The sequence below is a fragment of the Lemur catta genome, chromosome 13 (genome assembly GCF_020740605.2).
Source record: "Lemur catta isolate mLemCat1 chromosome 13, mLemCat1.pri, whole genome shotgun sequence".
NCBI lineage: Eukaryota > Metazoa > Chordata > Mammalia > Primates > Lemuridae > Lemur > Lemur catta.
In genome coordinates, this window is record NC_059140.1 from 78,719,365 (window position 1) to 78,744,297 (window position 24,933).

The 24,933-nt window shown below is 44.8% G+C and overlaps 1 protein-coding gene across 1 annotated transcript; it reads right to left on the reverse strand.

Moving 5' to 3' along the window:
- Positions 1-2,149: 2,149 nt before the first annotated feature.
- On the reverse strand, positions 2,150-8,585 carry SHISA2 (shisa family member 2). The gene is made up of 2 exons (XM_045566770.1): positions 7,603-8,585; positions 2,150-4,288 (listed from the first exon to the last, which is right to left on the reverse strand). Exons 1-2 carry the CDS (start codon positions 7,931-7,933, stop codon positions 3,735-3,737), a joined length of 885 nt encoding a protein of 294 aa, XP_045422726.1. The 5' UTR covers positions 7,934-8,585; the 3' UTR covers positions 2,150-3,734.
- Between the last annotated feature and the right edge of the window lie 16,348 nt (positions 8,586-24,933).

Sequence of the window (24,933 nt, forward strand, 5' to 3'; positions counted from 1 at the left end):
TTATTAAGTCCAGTAGGGCTGGCAGGTGTCTGGGATGCTTATTTTCTATCCTAACGACTGACAGGGCCAGTCTATGTCTCTCTGCCCATCGTCACCCTCTCCCCAGATTCCCAGGAGCTCCCCATGCACGTGCCAGAGTAGAGTCTGCCCTGCCACACGCTGCCTACTTTAATGATGCTATTCTGACTGCCTGCAGGAAGACCGGGCTGAGCGAATGAGAAGTCTCAGTTCTGAAGGCCCCTGAAAAGAAACACACTTATTCCTTTGTTTAAGCATTTAGGAAGCTCAAGCAACTGAAAGCAAGCATGCTGTCTATTAAACTGCAGACCCACTTGAACAAATCTCTGAGATGTGTGTGGTAGGGAGACTTGCACTCTCAGCAAAAGACTACTGTGAATTTGCAGCAAACAGACAAAGGTCTGAGAGCAAAAGGACTCGCCTGCAGCGCCAATGTTAATAGTAGGTGGGGCTGCACTGAGAACGAACCTCTGTGGGATGTCAACTTTCAGCACCACCCGAACTTTCTTTCCCGCCATTCAGAGCATTTATGAGCCTCTGCCCCGACTTTCTTAACCACTTTCATTCTAACCTTCCTGGTTTCTTCAGCAATCCTTCTGAAGGGAACTTAAATCCTCACTTTTAACAAAACAAGGAGAAAATACGGGTTGCAAAGCTATGAAATGAAACTGCACAATCCTTAAAGTGTGAGCTCAAGATAAATTTAATGGATGAAATATTTCATTAATCCAGCTGTGGGAACTTAATCAGAAATGGAAGTAAGTACGCTAAATGCAAACACAAAGGTCTTTATGGCATTTTCACCACTTTGGATGTTGACACTATTGTTAAATTTTAACTTCTCCAGCGGCAGCAGAAATGATAGATGTATAGTTTCCATACTTTTCAATAGACTCAAACAGCTGGTTAGTTTTTTCTTCCTCGCAATCAAAGGGTCTGACTTTCTCTCCTGTAAGCAGGGATACAAAATCCCCTGGAATTATTATAAATGGACACTAGAGGTTTAGATACAGCAGAGAATTTGCAGCAGGAAACTATTTTTCGATTTGTAAATACTCCCTCCACTTTTTTTTTTTTTGACAGATTTTAGACTATTTCTACTGGGTGCAAATTACACTTTATAGGTTCTGGTTTTTATATTTCATGACAGCAAGGACGGTATACTTAAACTAGGTGTTAGAACTTTTTTACTTTGCCAGCTAAATTTCTCCATCTTTTACCTAAAGTGAAAAGGTCCGAGGTTGCTTCTAATGATGTTATAATTTTGGAAAAACCAAGTAGCATTCACTAAATGAAAAACTCATTTCATTTACTAAAGTGCACTTTTGCTTTAATCATGGTATTTAATTACCACAGAGAAAGGGGGGAAAGATCAGATAATCTCATGTAAGAAAAGCCAGCACTCTCCATCCCTCTGTGTTTAAACAGGCTGCCAAGAATGTCACAGAGGCTACCCCTAAGCGAGGACTAGTTTAGGGACTGGCAAACTATAGCCTGCTGGCCAAACTCAGCTCACTGCCTAATTTTGTACAGCATGGATGGTAGAATGGTTTTCACATTTTGAAACGGCTGGGAGAAAAATTTGAAAGAGTATTTTGCAACATGAAAAGTATATGAAATTCAAATTTCAGTGTCTATCAATAAGGTTTTATTGGAACCTAGCCCTGCTCATTTGTTAATGTATCATCTATGGCTGCTTTTGCACTATTTCTGCTGAGCTGAATTGCTGCTAGAGACCACGTGGCCAGCAAAGCCTAAAACATATACTCTCTGGCTCTTTCCCGAAAAGTTTGCCAGTCCCTAGACTGGGTGATCTGAGGTCCCTTTCAACTCCAGGGTTCTAGGAATTTTACTTCCTGACGTAAGCTAACCAGGAATCCTCCATCAAAGATGATGTAGGGAACACCCAGTAGCTTGATAATACAATGATCCTAAAAGAACTGTCTCTTTTGTGCTGTCAGCATTTCCCATGGAATATATAAAATAATGCTCACTGATTCATAGAACAGGTGCATGATCTTCCCAGATACTGATTACTTTTAAAAGTGGGCTCTTTGTTCTGGAAAGCAATATTTATGATTTTTAGCAATTTTATTCTATTTAACAGACTCATGAGACCATCTGAAAAATTATCAAGTACAATGAAAATTAAAAAAACTTAGCTCCCCTAGGAACTTACATCATAAAATATTTTATTAATAAGGAAAATGATTTTCCCCTGCCTTTGGTTATTAAAAAAGATTATCTTTGTTGATACCAATTACCAACAATGGTTTTACATTATTCAGTCATGAGACAGATAAGGATAGGAAGATAGATATCTATAGATATAAATATGTAAAAGACCATACCATACAATGATTTATTTAATTACAAACTCTTGGTTTTGCTAGCAGTCGGAAATTTACTTGCACATACTTAAAGTTGTCCTTTTTATAAGTAAAACAATACACAAATAAATTCACTTGAATTTGACAATTCAGAACATTGGCGGTGAATATAGTGCTTGTTGAGGCCTGGAAGAGAGGAAACAAGAACTGTGCTGGGGAAGAAAGGCAGTGTTTCTTTGAAAAGCTTTTCTCTTGCCTTACTAGTCCCTGTTGCCTGAAAAATAAGCCATTTTGATAACAAGAGTATAAAAAGCCTTATGGCTTGCAAAGTAAATCATCTCTGTGGTTTAAATTTCACCCAAGTCTCAGGATTATGGCTGAGGAGCTATACTTTGTAATGCATTTCTGTGCATTTTTATAACTAAAACAATGTTTTATCAGGTTTAGGCAGAAATACTGATCTTCCTTTGCAACTATAGTCATTACTTGCATTCAGGACTACAGAAACACGGGGACCTGAGAACCCAACAGAACAAAATGCCAAACCATACCACGTGACAAAATTAAAAGTAACTCAGAGTGCAGCAGGTGACAGTTTATCAGCTGTCACTGTAAAGCCAGAAAATTAAGATATAATCAAGAGGGGGAAGAATGGTTTCATTGCTACGCCACCCACTACTTCAAGATTAAAATAATCCCAGACTTCTGCACTGTCTTCATTAGGTAAGTAACTATACAATTTCTTTCAGTCTCTTTTTACTGTAGAAAACATTTTGTAATAAGATCTCTACACAAGGTAAAAAAGCACAAAGTAGGTCCAAAAAAGCACAAAAATAGACAAAATATATATATATCATTTTACAGTGAAATGAAGATGTGCCTGTGGAATACTGAGGTTGATGTCTGATCTCTTGGAGTTCCAGCTGGTTTCCTCTTATAACAGCTGTATTATTTACGTCTTCCCCTCAACCTTGACGTTCATGTAAAACAATGGCCCAGGTAAAACAGACCTAACAGGTATTTTGTTTGATCTTGTACCATCAAAAACAAAAAAGCAATTATAATGACATAACAAAAATGCTTAATCTATCAGTTTATAAAATTCTTTTGACAACCACACCTCAAGGGCACTTGGGACTCAAGCATTTGTCATACACTCATCAGCAACAGCACAGCCATCTCCAGCTGAGGCTGTTTTCCCATCATAAATCAACGACACACTGGGATGAAACACCCAGAAATGCTAATTCGGAGATGTTTGCATACACATTGGGGCAAACGAAGCCATCCAAAAGCCATGAACACAACATGCGTGCACTTTGACCTTGAGAATCCATCCCTGTTTTCCTCTCAGTCTCGCAGAGGAACCCGGCTGGTGACGCTGAGTTATACGGTCACTGCTGGGTACATCTTCTGTTCACTGTTGGTGTGGGGGAAGGGGGACTGAATCTGCCTATACGCGGGCTGCAGGCCGTCCATGAAAGGGGGCACAGGCGTCATGGGCACCGAGTCGTGCTGCACCGCGTACCCCACGTACGGGGGATGCAGATACTGCCCTTGATGCGGCACGATCTGTGTGGCCTGCTGACAGTTCAGCACAGAGAAATTCGTGGGCATGTTGACATACACGTTGTTCATGGTCCCCTCAGGCAAGCAACAGTTGGTCTGTGACCTTGTTGGGGGCGCCCGGGCCCCCGAGTTGGCACTGGAGCTGGAGCTGGCGGCCGTGCTGGACTGGCGGGAGGACGAGCCCCGGGAGGTGCTGGCGCTGGGGATCATGGGGATGGTCTCCATCAAGCGGCTGCCCCCGGGGGCTCGGCTCTGCTGGGGCTCCTGCTTCGGCCGGAGACATCTGCAGCAACAGGCTGCCACGAGGGAGCCCAAGATGATAAAGGCGACAAACACGGAGCCAACGATGAGGAACGGCACGTAGATGGGCACTGAAGAAAAGGACAGAGACACGTTATGATTTACCGTAGGAGGACAGAAAAGAATGGGTGTCTGGCAGTGGCAATGGATGAATGAGCAAGACCGACGCTCAGCATCACAGACCTAAGCTGGGCTAGTTTGTTCACATATTCATCCCCTTAGACGCAGGGGTCCTTTATCAGGTGCTAAGGAAAGGGGCCGAGACCCTGCAGGCATGGCGGATCACCCCTAGAAGCAGGACTGTTAACATTTACATTTGGATGCATCAACTACAACACTGACTGAGGCGGTTATCCAACTGGGTGAAAACACGGGTTTCCTGTGTTAAGGCTGTTCTCGCTCTCGACCTCCTACGACATCTGTACTGCCCAGGCTTACGTCTGCTCTACCAGGTAGTTGTAGGACCTGCATAGTAACCATGAGTTTTATTTAAAAGTCTTTCCCCCCCCCAGAAACTTATTTATATTCCTTAAAAGTTTCTTTTTACCAATTTTTAGCAAGTTTTCTTTTTCATAGAAAGACAAGTCAAACATTTAAGTCAGACTCTAAGCCACTACCATTTTTAAAAAGAGTCTGTAAGGCACAGCAAGGTCAAGGACGGGTAAAACAACTCCAGGCACAGCTGCCTAGCTGGAGGGTCCATGGGTGGGGCACGGAGCGGTGGAGGTGGAGGGAGGTTATTCCCCGGCAGCCAGCCAGTGTGCAACAACGTACCAAGGAATACAAATGTCGGGAGTAACAGGACATTTGTTCCAAGAAGGACAGTCCCCCACGGTGAGCCAAGAAGGCAAGTCTACTCTGGGAAAGTCTGCAGAGCACAAAGCAGTGGTCACCATACTTAACACGGGGAGCTTATTCTAAAAATGAAAATAAAAACTTCACTTAAACCAGTAGCAAACCTCATTTTAAAATTATTTTCTTATAAAAATCTTTTGAGAGCTAAGGAGAAGGCAGCAGGAGGCTTTAGAAACTAGACATACAAGCTGATGGGCACAGAATACGGTGGGTAGAGGCTGCAGAAGGCCTCTGAGCCACTGCTGTGGAATTCCACCTTGCGTTACCAAGAACCTGCATTTTCTGACATGTTCTTACCCCATCTCCCTATTTTTCTGGAAAATACATGAGGGCAGGGACGGAGAATGGGTCTTACTGGTCATGGCAAAGCACAGCCCCAGTGTAGACTTGGACACACCAGCATTTTAGGAAGGAGCCTGCATGGATTTCAGGTCAGATCTGTGAATACCCTTTTTCCATTAGAGCAGTGGACTTTCTAATTAATGCTCCTCCTGACTGTTCTGGCATTTCTAGAGTCAGTGTTTTTAAAACAGAGTGCCACAAGGATTCATGGAGAAATAATGCCTTATCAGTAAAACACACTTTATAGGTATTTAACCAAAGGCTGACAGTGAAGATTTCCTGGAGTTTCAGTGCTGCACAGAGCGAGTTCTATATATAGCGCCCCTCCAGCAGGTAGCACAGCTGGGTCCCAGCAGTAGTACTGTTCTAATTACACTATCACTTCAGGCTAACTATGCGTCACTGGAGCAGGGAATGCACGGCCTGTTCCCAGGCATGCTATCAATATTTAATTCTCTAAATTATGATACCAGCCCTAAATATGTTATCAAGAAGTAAACAAATAATACTAAAACAGAAAAAAAAGTACCCCCAAACATTATAGCAGAAACTAGCTGAAACCAGTCTTAGTCCACATAATGAGTTTTGGGGAGAAATAACTGTTCTCTTTCCAGGATTTTTAATTAGAAGTGTAAATAACTACACAGGGGTAAAGAATGCAGCGCTACTATAGGCCCCTGGCAGGCTTAATTAGGCATGCTGTCTTTCTACACTGCAGAAGAGAAGTGAATGGAATAGAGTTTTTAGGGGAAGAGGTTTGTAAGTAGAATGAAGAAGGCACCCACGTGCTACGCATGGTATCAAGAGACGTCTGCTGCCTACTGAGTTGTCACAGCCATCCCAACTTTTTAGAGACCCTTAATGAGCCCAACTTAGCAGACACCTCATTGTAGCAGTTCAGACTTTGGCTCATTTCTCAAAGCTTTATTCCACGGCCACACACTCTGCAAGGCTGAACTTGCCTTTTAAGAAGGCACCTTTTCTGGAATCACCCTCATTTCTCCTCTCTGCAGATTCAAGGGAGCAGAACAATAGAACTAGCATGCTAACAAAATGCTTGACTGCAAAGGGAACGGCACTGAAAAGAGCTGTCTCTTACCAGGCCCCAGGAGGCAGCTCTACAAACACAGAAAACACACCGTGCCAAAGCCCAGGGCGCAAGGTGCTGGTGAAAGTCCTCTAGTTAACACAACCGCTGCAGAAAAAGGAGACGCCCCCTCTGGGATATGTTTGCATTTCACCTCTTACCCCTACCCACTCTCGAACTACACACACACACATTTCACCTCTTACCCCTACCCACTCTCGAACTACACACACACACACACACACACACATTTCACCTCTTACCCCTACCCACTCTCGAACTACACACACACACACACACACACACACACACACACACACACACACACACACACACACACACACACACACGGAGTTGCTGGTGTAGACCTGCAGACCCTCCAGGGAGGCAAATTGGAAAGGTTTCTGAAGTGGCGGAAAAGCAACCTAGCAAATTCTTTCATGGATATACTTTCAACTTTAGCAATTTGAAAAAATATAATTAAGAAAAAAATCAAAGCCACAAAGAGCAAGGTTGGGCACAGCTTTGATGTTACACCTACTAAGTCTGCCAGGGTAAGGAGAACCGCCCAGAAACCTGAGACGCCCTGGCCGGGGCAGGGCGGAGGTGCTGCCCGGCGTCCCCGGCCCGGCACAGCGCATCGCCGCCCGCGGGAAAGCCCTGCGCAGCTGCTTCCCTTCTAAGGAGCCTTCAGGGAAGCACCCCTGCCAGGCCCTCTCTGGAGGGGGCTCACTCTCGCGTTTTCGGGCACCCCCCAGAACATTAATCCCTACGGAGACTGGAGACACAAGAGGACCCTAGACACGAATGCGGGAGCTGTCTGTGGCCCACACTGCCTTAGGTGTATGATTTTCTTCGGAAAACCCAAGCCATGCCACCCTTTAGCTGACAGATGGGGAAACTGAGGCCCAGGGATGTGAACTGGTGAGCCACGCACAAATTAATGGATGGGCCAGAATGCAGGCTCCGCCTCCTGGTCCGATCCCTTTCCTGAAATTTCAGTGCTTCTAAATCCTTTCCCCTCTCCAAGCTCCCAGGTCCAGGACGGCGGGGCAAAGCCAACCCTCCTCCCCTTTCGCGCTCGGTCACAGGCCGCCCTACCTGCAGAGCCGTCGGGGCCGTCTTTGTCCGCTCGGCCAGGCTCGCCGGCGCCCTGCTGGCGGTCGTTGTCGCAGCCGCCCTGGTCCAGCCGCGCCTCGGCGCTGGAGCAGCAGTAGCGCAGCGCGCAGCTGCCGCAGCAGATGGTGGCGTCGCCGCCGTCGAAGCGCTCGGGGCACTGGAAGCCAATGCGCCAGACGCCCTGCGCGTCCAGCCAGCCGTGGCAGTACTCGCCGCTGGCCCGCGCCCCCGCCGCCAGCAGCGCGGCCAGCAGCAGCTGCAGGAGCGAGGCGGCGTTGCGGGAGGAGGCGGACGAGCGGCGTCCGCCCCACATGGCACCACCCTGGGCGCGGGCGGCGCGTCTCCAAGGGGCGTAGAGCAGTCCCCAGAAGTCGTGGCCCCGGCGACCCCGGGGCCTCCTCGGTGTCTCGCGACGCTTTCCACTCAGGCCTCTCCCTTCTGCCGCGACGTCCAGCAGCAGACGACGCCGGGCTACAGGGCCAGGGACTCCTAAGCCATTCCTTGCCTCAGCCGGGCGTCCGGTCCCCGTTAGGGGTGCCTTCAGGGTGGCACTCGCTGACGGAACTCACGGGGTGCAGAGTCAGGGGGCCCCGAGAGCCGCCATCCTGCAGCCCCTGGAGACTTCACGGGCAGCAGGGCCTTCCCTGTGCATCCCCGAGGGCCGCTCGACCGAGCCGGATAGCCGCTGAGCTCGCCGCCGCCGACCTCGGCAGGTCCCGGACACGGGCTTTCAGCCCCGACGGGGGTCCCGCGCACGGGCCGGGCGCGTCTCCCCTACTTTATTCCGCTCTCCGGCGGCGAGAAGAGGCGAAGAAGGCAGGCAGCGTGCGCAGAGCTCGGGACAGCAAGTGCAGCGGCCGGCTGCGCTCAGCCGCTCCGGAGTCGGTCCGCATGGTTCCGGCCGCGCCGCCCGGGCAGCCCTCGGGTGCGGCCCCGACGCTCTGCTCGGCCGGGCCGACGGCTGGTGTTCCCGGCGCGCGCCGCCGCGGGAGCGCTGCCGACCCTGGGAGCGTCCTGGACGCGGGCGAGGGTCGGGCACACCCCCAGCCGCAGTCCCGGGAGCGAGCCCGGCTGGCGGCGGCCGCGGCTGCCGCTGGGCGCAGATCCAGGCAGGCGGCTCCCCTGGGCCCCCTTCTCCGCCTCCTTGCTGCAGCGCAGTCCCCGGGCGCCCGGCGCCCTCCGCCAGGCTCTGCCTCTCCGCCGCGCCCTCAGGAGCTGTGCACCCGATGGGAGCCTCCCACGGAAGTCTCAGTCCTCCAGGCTCCGGGAGAAGCCGAGCACGCCAGCCGCCTGCAACGTCGCCGCGCCCGGCGCCCGGCCAGCCCCGACTCGGCTCGCGGCCGCGCTGCGCTGCGCGCTTAAGAGGGGCCCGCGGCTCCCCCGCGCATGCGTGCTGCGCGGGCTTCCCTCCGCCCCGGCGCGCCGAGACGCCGGGCTGCCCCTCACTTTCGGGAGGCGCCGGGGGCCGCCTGCTAGAATACGCGGTTGCAAACGTGACTTGAGCAACCCTGGCCTTGCTAACACAACGGCGATAGCAATGGGAGCAGACTAAACGTGCTTAGTGAAGATTTTGGCATTCAGCCTCCGGGTTGATCTTCAAAACTTCCCAAAGGCTTATAATTACTTTCCATTTCACAGGTGATGAAATCGCCACTCAGTTGAACTCCCAGCTTGCAGCTGCTGACGTCCCGGCCGCGGTTGGGCGGGCCCAGAGGAGGGAGAACTCAGTGTGTCTGGTGGGCTCGAGGCTTCCACCCAAAGGTGGAATGAAGTTCAGCAAAGACAGGACAAATCTGGCCACTTTCTAGATGATATGTGTTACTCTTTTCTTTCTATCTTTGGGTGTGGTGATTGATCGGACTGTAGCAGAAAGGTGCTTCCGTCCAGCGTTTGGCCTCAGTGGTTTAGACAGCTGCAGTCAGGAAGAAAACGAGGTTCAGACAGACCAGAAACTCAGCTTTGATGAAGGAGAAATTAATAGCTTCTCTCTTGCGGAAGCTGAAACAACAGGTGCCGATGTTATTAAAGCTGCAGAGATTATTTTTAAAGGAACTAATGCCCCTTCCCACATGGCCTGGGAGTCAGCAGACCTGAGTTCTGGACCCAGCCCTACCAGCAGTGAATCGTTACGTTCTCCCGGTCTCAGTTTGTTCATCTATAAAGTGGAACATAGGATGTAATAACCGCTAGGCAATTTTATTAGTAGCAAAGATACTCGGGTTCAAACAACCATCACTTGTGTACACTGGTTAATGGAAAGACTCAGACGTTGATTAATCTTCCATTCACTCCAACAAAGTTAAAAAAAACAAAAAACCTCTACCCTACTTCCCCCCTTTCCAACAAACACCTTATTCTTTTCGCTAAACCTCTCTCCAAGTACTGTACTTTATTTCCTTGCAGGTTTTCTTTTTTGTATTTTAGCTACATAAAACTGTATATTAAATGTATATTAAATGCAGTATTCACCAACTTTTCTTAAGCTAATAAATTAACAAAATTTCAGTATCAATGAATTAGTCATTCAGTCAATACATGCTAAGCGCTTACAGTGTGCTGATTTCTGTGTGGGGTTCACCAAGAAGCCAGACATCATGGCCATTTCCTTCAAACAGAGCCTGAAGTCTCTGAGAGTAAAACAAAGAAATTGGACAGAAAGACAAAGAATTGAATAAGCAAAGATAATGCAAATATGATAAAATCTCTGACCAGTGATGTACAGGATCAATTTAAACACATAATCTGGGGTTAGGATGCAGAGGGAGGTCAGAAAAATCAGCACAGCAATGGCATTTAAGGTTAGACCAGAAGTAGCCAAGGGAAGACTCAGCTTTTTAGAATGAGTCATTTTCTTAAAAGTTGCTATTAGCCAACATTAATTGAGGGCTTACTATGTGCCAAGCACCCTGCTGCGAGTTTCATGTACATTGTTTCATTTGATCCACACAGCAGTCCTACAAAGAAGACATAATTATTACCCTCATTTTACCAGTGAGGCTACTTGCTTGATCCCTCCAGATAGAGTTTCAGTTTGCCTGGATGGCACCCAGTTCCACCTGCTTTGCACCCAAAGCCCACCCACCATGCTGCTGGTCACCACAGCCTCCACTACAGAAAGCCCAGGAGTGACTGGGAGCTGTGTACCAATCACTCGCTGGTGAGGTGTCATTTTCCTATGGCAGCATCAATTGATTTGGGTGGTGTTCAGAGGGTTACTACTTTAAATTTTCTTCTTTTAGAAAAAAAAAATTAAGGCAGGAAGATTATATTTACTTCAGACAGTACTTATACCATACCCTCCTTCCACTACCCATTTATTCTCTTCTCCAAAATACCCACAGTTTGGCAGGGTTTATTTATGAAGAAAGACATTGTTTAACATTTCGTATTGGAACTGATTCTGTGACTGGGTAGTGCCACTGTGTAAGTATAATGTTTTTCCCAAGTAGTCTACAATTTATTCTATAACTGACGAACTTGGGAGTGTGGAGCTTTGAGCAAATTTGACCTCTTTTTTATTGTTGTTTCCTTTATTCCTTAAAAGTTAAGGACAGGCCTGTTTCATAGTTACTTTATGTGGCAATTGATTGTCTTCAGTGCTCAAAGGGCCTTTATGTCACTCTGTTCTGTCATGTTGATCTTTTCTTTGTGTGTCTAGTGTACTGTACTGAAATTTTAAACATAAATTGTCAAGTACTTAGTGAGCATCTCTATGGGAGGTACTACAGGGAGATATTAAAGTGCTCTTGTCCCTTCCATAAGAAATAAAAAGAAATTTCCTCATCATCCTTAACAGACAGCCTACGCTATTTTACTAGTCTCTTCTGAGAAACTATAGCTAGCAATCATGACATACAGGTAGTAATAATAATAAACTATTATAATCAAAACTAAGTGTCAAGCAGTCTGCCAAAATATATTTAAACATATATGAAATAGCGCCCCCTTTTAAAAAGTCGAGCTTCATGAACGTTAACTGCAAAAAGCATATGTTCAGGTTATTTTGCATTTTAATATGTGCCTATATGTATACACATACCTATGAATAAAATACAACTGATTTAAAAGCAAACTTCTGACATATCTTCACTGGTACAAGTAAAAAGTCATAACTAAAGAAATGATTACTTACAACTTTGCTAACTGGAGTTGATACAAATCATACGGAGGTAATCATATTTCATTTGGCTGGCAGTTCTAGAAGCTGTAGGATCTCCAGTGTTTTTCTGCAAGTTTCAGCAAGAGCAGAAGGTTCTTGCCATCTGCACACCCGACAGCAGTCTGTTTGAGGAGAATGGCTTTCACTAGGTTCATTCATTTTTTTTCTTTCTCTTTCATAAATAGAAGTAGTACTGAAAATTCATATTTCATTTACCAAAAGTTCTTTTAAGTTAAAATGTTTATGTTACCAAATGAGACCTCAAACCCAAACTAACATGTTCAATTATATATTTTTAAATTTCATCTTGTGTCTTACTAGATACCCAACCTTATCTGAAAATAAAAATGGTCATACATTTTTTAGGAAAAAAAGCTTTCTTGTTGCTTTAAAATTTTACATCTTACATCCTCCTTATGTTTTCTTATAATTAATATATTCACTTCCAAAAAGGTAATTTCCATATTTTACATTCTTTTTCTTCTCATCTGCCATTAATGTTAAATATTTGACATATTTCTCTTCCATCCCTACTCCTCACCCATTGTTTTACTGAACCCCTTTTATGTTAATATTGGCATTTACTATGGTTATATTTTCATCTTGGAAATATGGAGTTAACAACCAGGGAGGGCTTAGTTCAATTTTCAAATTATATATGAGATAAAAGTCTAGTATCCATAATACGTATGAACTATTCTAACTCAAAAACAAATAAACAAAAACCCAATTTAAAAATGGCTTGAAAAAACATTTGTCCAAACAAGAGATACAAAGAACCAACAAGCACATGAAAAATGTCCAACATTCATTAGTCATTAGGGAAATGCAAATCAAAGTCACCAGATGCCACTTTACTCTCACTCAGTTGGCAATAATGATAATAAAGGGATCCAGCCTGAGCAAGAGCGAGACCCCATTTCTACTAAAAATAGAAAAAAAAATTAGCCAGGCGTCATGGCATGTGCCTGAGTCCCAGCTACTCAGGAGGCTGAGGGAGGAGGATCACCTGAGCCCAGGAGTTTGAGGCTGCTGTGAGCTATGATGATGCCACTGTACTCTAGCCAGGGTGACAGAGCGAGACTCTGTTTCAAAAATAAATTAATTAATTTAAAAAAATAATAAAGGGAAATAGCATTGGTGAGGATGTGGAGAAGTTGAACCCTTAAACATTGCTGATGGGAATGTAAAATGGTTTAGCCACTATGCAAAACAGTTTGACAGTTCCTCAAAAAGTTAGACGTAGAATTACCATATGACTCTGCAATTCCACTCCTAGGTATATATACCCCAGAGCTGAAAACATATGTCCATAAAAAACTTCTATACAAATGTTCATAGCAGCACTATTTACAATAGCCAAAAGGTGGAAACAACTTTCGACAACTGATGAATGGATAAACAAAATGTGTCATATTCATACAACTGGAATATTACTTGGCCATGAAAAGGAATGAAGCACAAATACATGCTACAACATGGATGAAATTTGAAAATGTGCTAAGTGAAAAATGCCAGACGCGAAAGGCACATATGTTATTTCATTTATGTGAAATGTCCAGAATAGGTAATTCATAGAGACAGAAAGTAGGTCAGTGGTTGTTAGGGGTTGAGGGAGACGAAGAAGGGGAAGGGACTGCTTAGTGGGCACAAGGTTTCCTTTTGGGTAGAAAATGTTCTGCAATTAGGTAGCGGTGACGGTTGCACACACTGTGTACATACTAAACGTCACTAAAGGTAAATTTTATGTTATGTATATTTTACCATAATAAAAAAGAGTCTAGAATAAATGAATAAACAAATGAAAACCTGCAGCTGTGAAGCTAGTTATCTGCCCCTGATGTCACATGAAGGTTCTGCAGCCAGTGCACGCATTTTGAGAGGCTCTATTCCTTTAACAGTGAATGGCCCAGGAGTATAGTTGGTTAAGAAGTCTGAGACACAGCCAGATTGCCCTGAGCAGAACGCCAAACCCCTGGGCTACATGCTGCAGACCCTCTGTTGTGGACTGAATTGTGTCTCCCCAAAATTCATGTTAAAACACCAGTGCCCAATGTGACTTTATTAGGAGATAGTGTCTCTAAAGAGGTAATTATGGTTAAATGAGGTCCTAAGAGTGGGGCCCTAGTCCCACAGGACTGATATCCTTGCAAGAAGAGGAAGAGACGGCAGCTGTGTGCTGGCACGGGCCGTGTGAGGAGAGGGTGAGAAGGTACTGTCTGCAGGCCAAGGAGCGAGGCCTCAGGAGAAACCCATCCTGCGGCACCTTGACCTTACACTTCCAGCCTCCAGAACTGTGAGAAATACATTTCTGCTGTTGAAGGTGCCGGGTCTGTGGTATGTTGTTATGGCAGCCTAAGCTAACAGGCCCTCTCTCGCCTTTCTCCTCTCCATAAACATCAGGAATGCTGTAGGGCGCACTGTGACATCTTCCTTCACATGGTCCTAACACCCCAGGCACCTTGGGCCTTAGCTCTATCTATGGACCGTAGAGGGGTGACTTGAAGTGACAACAGGAGCTTGAGTTTGAGAAAACTAGATCTTGGTCCAGAATAAGGGACAGTAAACCTGTGCTGATTTGAAATGGTTGAAGAATGGAGTGACACCAACTGGCTGCTAAGAGTTGAATATCGCACGTACCCAGGTTCAGTTTCCCCAGGGCATTTTATTCCTGTCTCTGTGGAGTTAGGATTCCTTTTATTCCTTTTCTCCCCTTCTAGATGATCAGCTCCAATTTCTGGCTGGAGTGGGGCTGGTCCCCATAAGGCAAGAAGAGGTGGGAAAATGTCTTAACATCGTTGCATAGCATGAAACTATGTTGTTTTACACTCAGGCTGAGAAACTAGATTGCTTGAATATAATTTCACATTTTTGAATTAAGATAATTTAGAAGGCATTTTTGGATCATAGGTTCCTTGAGATTTCTGATTATTAAGATCATTGTTTTTATATAACCAGGTCATAGGAAAAAAGTCCCATTTATCCTGGGTGTTTGTATTTGACATAAATACGCATTTCCTTTATCAAAGCTGCCTTACCAGTCTCCTGGTAAAAACATAAAAGGATAAAGGAATCATTGTGCTGCTTATTTTAGCAGAAACAGAATGATGGAATTCGCAAGGCAGCCTCACAGTGGTCGTAATCATCCCCGTCCAAATACGTTAACTTTTCCAAACCAAGCCTTCCCCTGTTTTATGGTTTCAACCTTATTTTTGTACCTTTTGGATTGGTAAAAGATTTTCTTTGGCTTTTGCAAGAAGTCAATCTCTCAGGAAACAATTGAATTAAGCTTCATGTTTGTTTAAAGAGTCCTTGGATGCTTCCTCGGTCTGCATGTCCTCAGAATGTCGCCCCAGAAAGAAAGGGAGAATGTTCTGCATTGTGTAGGATTCAAATGAGCAGGAAAATGCTTAATGAGTTCCACATTCTGAAATGTTAGCGTCCCAATAACAGCTTACGACTTGCTAAGTATTTCAGACCATTTCTCAGCTTTGCAGCATTTGAGACACTCCTTGCTTCGTATTGCAAATTCTTACATAACCTAACAGTTATCTGGAGGGTCTCCAACTCACTAGCCTTCATTATCTAATGAGAAAGAAGGGGTTTTTTTGGTTTTTTATGTTTTTATGTTAGAAAATATACTTGAATAGGCTGAAGCTCAATCAGCTAATGACCACTATTTATCGAGCACCTGGTACACGCCAAGCATTGTGCTAAATTCTTTGACATCATTATAGTGTCTCTTCTAATAAACACGTTATTAAGTAAGCTGAAAAGGGTTTAAATTCATCCACTCTTCTAAAATTTCCTAATAAGTTAAAAAGAAATTTCCGGCCTATGCAGAATGCCATTCAAGTATTTTAACACACATATTGCTATTAATAGTATTCCTTTCCCAGTTTTTATTTTCAATGAACTGTTTTCTAATGTTACACAAATGAGACAAGATGTCCTATTGGAAAAAATACACAAATCACCAGCATTCTTAATTTCTATTACCAATTTCCTTTTTGGTGTGCAGCGGTTTGATTTTTATAAGGTGCACATATTTTTAGTTATTTCATTCCTGGAAGTAAGACCATTTATTTTGGAGACATGAGGCCCAGAAGAAAAATTAGAAAAAAGGAAAGCAGAAAAGTATAGAAAAGTTTAAGATGATTATTATTATGCATAAAGAAAATAAAACTGGTGAGGGGAGAGAGGCTGCTTCCAAACTCTCCTTAACAATGTGAAGGAATATTTTAGAAGGGCCCAGAGCTGCCTATCAGCCCCTACAGAGAAGACAGACTAGAGGCAGTGGAGTTAAAGTACAGAAAGTCATGTTTAGAGAACACTCTCTCACCAGCGAAGAGGAAGAAGCAGTCATGCAGATGACCAGAGAGGCCAGGAAATCTCCCAGCCTCTGTGTTCCTAAATAACCTCTAGCTTTGGACGGAGAGGGGGAGTCTTAGGATATATGACTGTGCTAGTAGAAAGGACCAAGACTAGTTAAATTCTTGCGATTCCTTACTAGTAGTATTCCTTGACTATTGCCACACAGTGTAACACTTTTAGGCTTATAATAAAGAAAACAGCAAACCTTTCCTATTTGTTCTTTTGACATTGATCAAGCTTCCTGACTTCCACAAACAAATAAAAAGATTTTTAAACAAGATAAAATTGATAGCTCTACTAAATGTGTCTAGTAACTGATTCCAGTGGTGTGTTTTTTATTTTTATTTTGTTTTGAGACAGGGTCTGACTTTGTCACCCAGGCTGGAGTGCAGTGGCCTGTTCATACAGCTCACTATAGCCTTGAGCTCCTGGGCTCAAGCGATCCTCCAGCCTCAGCCTCCTGAGGAGCTGGGACTACAGGTGCATGCCACCACACCTGGCTATTTTTTAAAGTTTCTGTAGAGATGAAGTCTCCCTATGTTGCCCAGGCTGGTCTGGAACTCCTGGCCTCAAGCAATCCTCCCACCTCAGTCTCCCAAAACACTGGTATTACAGGTGTGAGCTACAGCACCTGGCCTCCAATAGCATTTTAATTAAAGTTTTGGAATAATATGAATTTTTAGTACTAATTTTAAGAGTGTGAAGAAATGGGGGAGTGAAAGAGTGACTGGCTGCCTGGGTGCTACCTGGAGACCTGGTGGATCTGTAGGAGTAATACAATTCCAACACCTGCACACTGGAAAGCCATCCAGAGTCAGTTTCAGAAGTAGGTAATTTACATTTATAGACTGGGTCAAGCAAAGTAGACAGTTTAAGTGAGCACCGAATGAATGGGAACATAAATATGTTGAGATCAATAAATGGTCGTATTTATGGACTGCAGTAAAACCCATCTCTCTCCCCACTTGGAGAAATCTTGCCAACTGGATTGAAAGCAGTGGTCATGATATTGAGTGCTGAAATCACAGGAGAGGCAAACTCAGCTCTTAAAATTGAACTTCCAACGTCTGTAGTACTATTTCCTACGTACCTGAATATTCAATGTCCGATGGTAAAGAATAGATAATAGATGCTAAGAAAGGAACAAAAAGCCACAACTAAATAAACAGGCAACCCCCCCCCCAAAAAACCCCCCCAACATTTCTTTTTGAACTCATTCATACATTTCCAGAGTCTGCATGGGGCTGCCAAACTTAGCTTAACTTTTGAGAAAATATAATCCATATGTTGCTTGATAGGAAGAGGATTAAGCCAGCCCCAAGTCATAAATGGGTGACCAGCGCCACAGCACAGCCCTCGCTGCTGTTTCGCTCATTGTGGTGGGTCCTGCTTTGGTAGTCTTGGGGGTGAAGCTGAAGATGGGGGTTCGGTTTACCGTAAAGTCTGAGTGTTGGAATAGATTTAGCCTCCCAAACATAGGAAGCGCAGCCCTCCAACTGCTGAGCTCTAGTGTGAGCCAGCATCACAGTGGTGGAGGCAGGGACAGGAGCAAGCCAGGGGAGGCAGAAGTCTTCTAAAAGACGACCAGGGAGGACCAGAGCAGATCCCCCTCCGCCCTCAGCCTTGCTGGTGTCACAGGTGTAAACAACACCCCACCATGGAAATATTTTGACACTGTTTGCCTTGTCTCCAGCTCACTGGAGATTTCAGGATTCCTAAGATAAAGAAAATTTGGGATTCTGATCATTGATGTGTATCAGATCTTCATACTCCCTTAATTAATACCAATTGAGTTTAGTTCCTCAAGTTTCCAAGTGGCTATAGATCTCATCAGATTTCAACATTTACTGTTGGGTTTTTTCCCCCTTAAGAAGTAGGCTGAGGACAGTTTAAGTGCTCTAGTTTTGCCAAGTGATAAAACCATGCCATGTCTGATTGACTAAAATGAACTAGAAAATCTGTTTTTTTGTGTTTACTTTTTATTTGCAAATAATTTCAAACCTAGAGAAAAAGTTGCGAAAAAAATAAGAATAGTACAAAGAACTTCTATATACCATACCCCTTTAATACGTTTACTAATTGTTATTATAACATTTTGGGCAATCTATTTTATGTCCACAAAGTGACTCATAATATTGGATTAACCTTGCTCCTTCTGATTTGGTACTATCTGTCACACAGACATGTAGACAAAATCATCAGCATAACTAGCTGTACACTGTGCAGTAGAACAGAACCCAAAGCCATACTCTTGCACTGGTCACTGATTTATGCTTTTGCGCCTTGTTTTCAACAAAGTATTAAATCTAAATCATCTGCTTACTTGGGTAACCCAATCCTAACAGTTTGGATAACTTTGCATGTATTATGAGGCTGAACTTGGGGCTATAAGGACTACATTGAAGAATAGGTTTCTAGACCTTTTAGTACAGAGAAAAATATATGAAAGCCATTAACTTCCCACGATTTCCTAGCTTTGGCTCTTGCACTCCATCTTCTGGCTAAAAGTTGGTTGCAAGACATGAGACATTTAAATTGAACACACCAATTGTTACAATCAATTACATAATATACAGCCTTCAGGGCACTAGATTTAAACCAAAGAAAGGCACTGACATTATACCAGTGAAGAGGTACTACTACGTCCACAGAAAAAAGCAATGCATGAGATCAGAAGGACGATGACCACAAAGCTGAAATGACATCCTCTGCTTACCTGGAATGCCAGCAGGTCAAGGTTTCATGGCCAGGTGACGGATTTGTCTCCGAATAGTTACACGATAAGCCCTAATTCTCCCCAGACCGCAGCTGATAATTCCCCAGCCACAGCAGTTGGACCCTTCAGAATCCACGCAGGATGAAATTCATTAACATCACTGACTATCTGGACAATGAAACCAACAAACTGCTTCTTTTGATATTTCTAATTAAAAAAAGAGCAGAAACAATGTTTTTAATCATTACGTATATGTGGTTAAAAATATTGAATACTGTGGATCCTAAAGAACCTTTGAAACACACCCTACTATTCTGAAGTAGAAGGATGCTGCCGTCCAGCGCAAGTGTAACAAACACTCTTCTATTGGCACAGATGTTTTGTTTTCAGCGAATGCATAGCCAATTAGATCTTTACACAGTGCAGGGGGCGAAAATCGTGATTCACAAGAGGAAAATGCCTAAACTATGAAAAAACACACACAGGTGTCCCAGGCGGCAGAGCTACAAGCACAGCGTTGGAAACGTGCGCTCCCTTCATACGCCGGGTGAGGCCGGCCAGAGGGGAAAAGAAGTCTCTCGCGCCCCCTGGCGCCTGCTGGCCTGACCTGCAGCGTTCCAAAGATTTTCAGTCGTTACTTCAGAGGAAAGATCCCCGTCGCTTTTTTCTCAACCCAGAACAATTTACATCACAGTGAATAGACTTTAATTCCCCGTACTTATTTATGAAAGAGTTTATTAATTATTATAATAATTCGAATATCTAAGTATGGGAGACCGGAGGCCTGGTACTTGCTGGCAGCTGCATCACTGCGTTTACTCGGCTGTAAAATGGGGCTAATTAAGGATGCTAAGAGGAGCCTGAAGGCATGACGGGTGTCGGCTACCAGGGCATCAGTGTGGGAGGAGACCTTCCGGAATCACTCCTGAGAGGGACAGGGACAAGGGCTGAGTGTCCATAACATGCAGCAGAGTTTGGGAGAGTGAAGACCAGCACTGGGCAGAGACCACAGCCAAGAACAGAGACCATGAGCCGAGACTGAGAACCAGAGGTGGGCACTTGTGGGAAGCCCAGATGTGGACTAGACCGTGGGAGGAAGAGAAACCTGAACGGACTGGTAATGTCTCCAATCTAGCTTAGCTACGATACCCATCTCTCAGAACAAAAAAAGAAAGGACATTAAGGAAAGAAAAGAAATCCTGTTTCAGAGAAGTGACCAAACAATGTGATCCAACGAGTGAAGAAAGTTGTTTATACACATTTGCTCTTACCAGTTATATTAATATTTAGAAGCTCCAGAAATTTGATGTTAACATTTTTTAAAAAAATCAAAAGAACATGAACAAAATTAAAACCCGGACAACAGACTTTGGGAAAATATCTTTCATGTATGTGGTTTTAGTGGGAAGAGGAGACAGAACACAGGGCTCAATGGCTCTATTTACTCACCTGTTGCCTTGGGAGCCAAATCTCCGTCCCCTTAAGCACTGAGCCCAAGCCCGCAGCACCGTGCCAGGTGCACATTAGGTCCCAGTAAATGTTTGTTTTTGCACAATGTAACTACCAAGGCAAAATGACGCAAAGAGGTCTCATAGATACAAAACAATGATCACTCAGTTATGTCACTAAATAATCTGCAACTCATTTAACAGCAGCTTGGATGTGTTTGTGAAGCTAAATACTTCTCATGTGCTCCTGTAGGTTTTGCTGCTATTTACCCAGCCCTCTATGATATTTGCACCAGAGCACATCATTACTGTCAGTCCCCACCGACTCCCTCTTCCCCACAATAAAAAGCATTTCGAGTAGGAAACCACCTGCTCACTCTTTCCTACACTGAATTATTACTAAAGTCACATTGCTTTTCAAAGACCAATTTGTTGGCTACTCAAAGACTTCATAAGGCTTAACAGCTAGCAAAACTTATTTTACCAATAAAACCATCATAAGATAATTGTATTCAAAGAAAGAAGAAAACACACACTCTCTCTTTATGGAATAATGCCCCTGGTTTGACTTAAGTGAATCCAAAGAATTAGGAAGAATGGAAGCAGTTTTAAGAATGCAGCTTCCTGTAAATGATGGATGTTTTCCTGGGCCAGGGAGCATATTTACAAAACACAAGGGCCTCTGTGCCTTTAATATGTGGCAGGTGAAAACAGTCACACCTCACGTTTCCCAAGAATTAAAAGAATATGAACCATGCCTAGTAAAAGAATCTTCCCATACACACTAAATGAATCAAGGAATACAGTTTTAGCAACTGTGAACAACTCGGTTTAGTTGCATCGTCAGTAGAGGGCAGCACACTCCCCAGTGGCTACCGCCAGAAAAACCGTGCCATTGGGGTCACCTGAGACAGTCCCGCTGCCTTACCCTCCACAGCCCAAGGTAACAAGCGTTGGCTGCTGCAAACTGCAACCACGTGGCTTCCCCCAAATCAAGGGCTGACTCCTCATACAAATTTCAGAACCACCGTGGACAGTAAAGGAAGTCAGAACATATAAAGTATTCTCTTTTAGGTTTTTCATTAGCCAAGCTTCTGGGACACGTGCTCCCGCGTCATGGCTACCTGGGCACGCAGCTCCGCAGGATCCCGGCCCCTAACGAGCTGGGAAACTAAGCGAAAGCCTGGGAGGCGCGGGCAGCCGCGTGGCTCTGTGTTTGAAACCCGAGTGTGCGCTCGGCTTTGCGCGTTAAGACCCAAAGGTGGCGCAGGCCGCGCGTGCTGACCGACCGTCCCGGGTTCGCGCTCCCGGCGTGGCCGACTCACCGAGAACTTGTTGGTCAACACGAGGGGGAGGGGCTGCAGCAGAGGTTCTTGCAGGTCCAGGCTGGGGCCAACAACTCCCGTTTCTAACCATTTCTGTGGCGATGCCGCTGCTGTCAGTCCACCCTGAGAACCGCTGCTACGGGGTGTGGGGCTTTTAAGGCGCCAGTTTGGGTGGGTGAAGAGGAAGAAGGCTGGATGCGTCGAGAACATTCCCCATAGCTCTCCATCTCCCTTTCAGCTCAGCAGCAAACCCCTGAACGGGCTGACCCATCGGCAGGTGGCCGGGGACTAGCGGTGGCCAAAGGGGCTTTCGAGGCGCTTTCTCCCGTGCACACGTACCGAAATGCAGGCGCAGGCGCGACTCCCACCCGTGCGCGCCCCAGGGCGCCCACCTCCTTCCACGCCCCCCGCTGCCGGAGCCCGAGCGCGCCGGGACCTTCTCAACCTGCGATGCTCTGGCGGAGCGGAGGGGACGGAGTGCGCCCTGCGTCTCCCGCGGTCCGCGCTGCGTCCCTGCGCTCGCCGGGCGGCCGGGAGACGGGCCGGTGCGGGGCTAAGGAGGGCGCACAGCGCAGGGGGCGCGAGGGGCACGCGGGGCGGCTTCACCCGCGCACGGGCGCAGGGCCCGGCCTCTCGGGCCCTTTGACTCGTAGGCCGAGAGCCGGGATTCCAAGAAGCGTGAAGGGAGCTTCAGAGCCGCTTCCTCCGCGGTTCATCTTCCCTGGGCCTTCCGCCGGCGCACACGCCTGCCGGGGCACGCTGGGCCCATGGCGGTTCTGTCTTCTCTTCCAGTCTTTTCTTCTCTGGCGTCAATTTTATGGTGTTCTGGACACATTTCGAGTGTGTCCCAGGCACCCAGCTCCTGCTCCTTTCTCTCAGGCCACTGCTCCACCACTGACAGCCATTTTCACATCATCTGGAGTTCTCCAGAAGTCCTCAAACACGTGATGTGACCTACAGTGCATACATGTTATCTGGTTCACGTTACCCATGGTTTATGTGTTCATGTTACAGTTACATCTTGGGCAAGAAAATAAAATGCCGTGTAAAACTGCACCGTCCAGATGCTTTTGTACAGCGCCAGTGCAGAACGCCCCGGTGATACTCCAAAATATCAATGGACTGACTTAAATGCCTGGAATTGATGATGAAATCATTTCTCCCCTAAAGTTTAGGTGGCTTTGTGTTTCTTTGCTTTTTACATTCTCTAATATTTAAAGGAGCTCAGTGAGATACAAGTGAATACTGAAAAATGTTCTGCCTTTACTTATTCAACCAATCTGTCTGTCCCTTTAGCTACCTGCAACCCCAAAGCAACTTAAAAAGCATGGAAGACTATTTGATATTGTCTCACAGGTAACTGACGCGCTCTTCATCCTTTGCTTAGCTTTCCTTCTCTTTGTGTTTCAGTGTGAATAGTTTCTATTGCTACGTCTTCAAGTTTTTATTTTTTATTCTTCCGTGTCTCATCTGCTGCTAAGTCTAGCCAGTGAAATTTTCATTATGTTTCAGCTCTAGAAGTTTCATTTGGTTCTTTTATTATGGTGTCCATTTCTCTCTCTATTGTGTTGTTTTTATTTATAATAGCTGTTTTGAAGTTCTTGCATGTAAATTCCATCATCTCTATCATCTCTGGGGCTGTTTCCATTGACTTACTTTCATCCGGGTTACGGATCTTATGTTCCTGCTTTGAATGTCTAGTATTTTTGACTGGATGTTGGACACTATAACTCTTCATTGTTAAATGTCTGGATTTTGTTTTCTTCCATTAGAGTTTTTTTGTTTTGCTTTGCTTTTCTGCAGGTAGTTAAATTACTTGTGGAGCCCCTTACTGCTTTAGAGTCTCATTTTTATGATTTGATGAAATAAAGATTAGGATAAGCTTTGTTAACATAAGATTAAAAGTCTAGAATAGTTCTTCCTCTGGTGCTGGTTTAGCTCTACTCTCAAGATATGGCCCTTGTGGGGTCTCTATGGAATATCTCAAGTATTCATCGAGGTCTTTCCACGCTGATTGGTTAGAACTTGAATCCTGTAGGAGTTCTGGGAATTGTTGAGATTATTTCTCTCTGGTAGTTTGTCTTTGCTCAACTTTATTGAGTTTCACTCTATGCGTGGGTAGCTTAGCTTCTATTAATAGCTATTCACTCTACGGTATCTCTGTGGAAATTCCTAGAGCTTTTTCTGTGTATGCCATCCCTCTCAACAGTACTCTGTGCAGCAAATTCCAGCTGCCTCAGCCTCTCCAAACTTCTATCTCAGTGTCCTCAACCTAATGAGAGTATTACATTTGCTTGGGTACTACTTCCTAGCACTATGATCCAAAAACTGCCTTGAGAAAGGCTGGCAATGATAAGGCTCACTTCGTTTATTTCCTTTTCCTTAAGGATTATAAGCCTGTGCTGCCCTTTGTCTAATGTCTGAAAATAGTTGTTTCTTTTTTTCCCAGTTTTCTAATAGTTTTAAACAGGAGGGCAGTACTAGTTACTACATCATGATTGTAAGTGGAATCTCCCTGGATAATCTATTTATTTATTTAAAAAAAACTTTTTTTAGAGGTAGGGGTCTTGCTATGTTGCCCAGGCTGGTCTCAAACTCCTGAGCTCAAGCAATCCTCCCACCTCAGCCCCGCAAGTAGCTGGGACTGCAGGTGTAAGCCACTGTGCCCAGCTGGATAATTTTTAAACACAGCTTTATTAAAATTTAATCACCAGTTCATCCACTTCAAGTGTATAATTCAATGGTTTTTAGTATATTTTCAAATATATGCAACCATCACCACAGTCAGTTTTAGAGCACTTTTATCACCTTAAAAAGAAATCCTACAGACCTTAAATACTAACTTTACCCCCTCATCTTCCTTCCTGACCTAAGCAACCACTAATCCACTTTGTAGCTCTACAGCTTTGCTTATTCTGGACATTCTGTATGAATAGCATCATATCGTATACGGCCTTTTGTGACTGGCTGTTTTGAATTAGCGTAATGTTTCCATACTTAATCCATGTTGGAACATTTATCAGCACTTAATTCTTTTTTATGGCTGAATAATATCTCACTATATGGACATATTACATTTTATTTATCCATTGATGGATTTTTTTTTTTGAAATTCTAATTGAGTTTTTCTCCCAATGTTTTTTCCTTGTTGCCTTATTTTCCTTCAAATAGGCCTGAGGTTTGGGGCTCATTTCCTCAGTGGTGTCATTTTGGCAGGGCAGAAAATAGAGGTAGCCTTCAAGAAAGAATTCCCAGTATTTGCTTCTAAAAACTCACTGAATAGAACAGGGT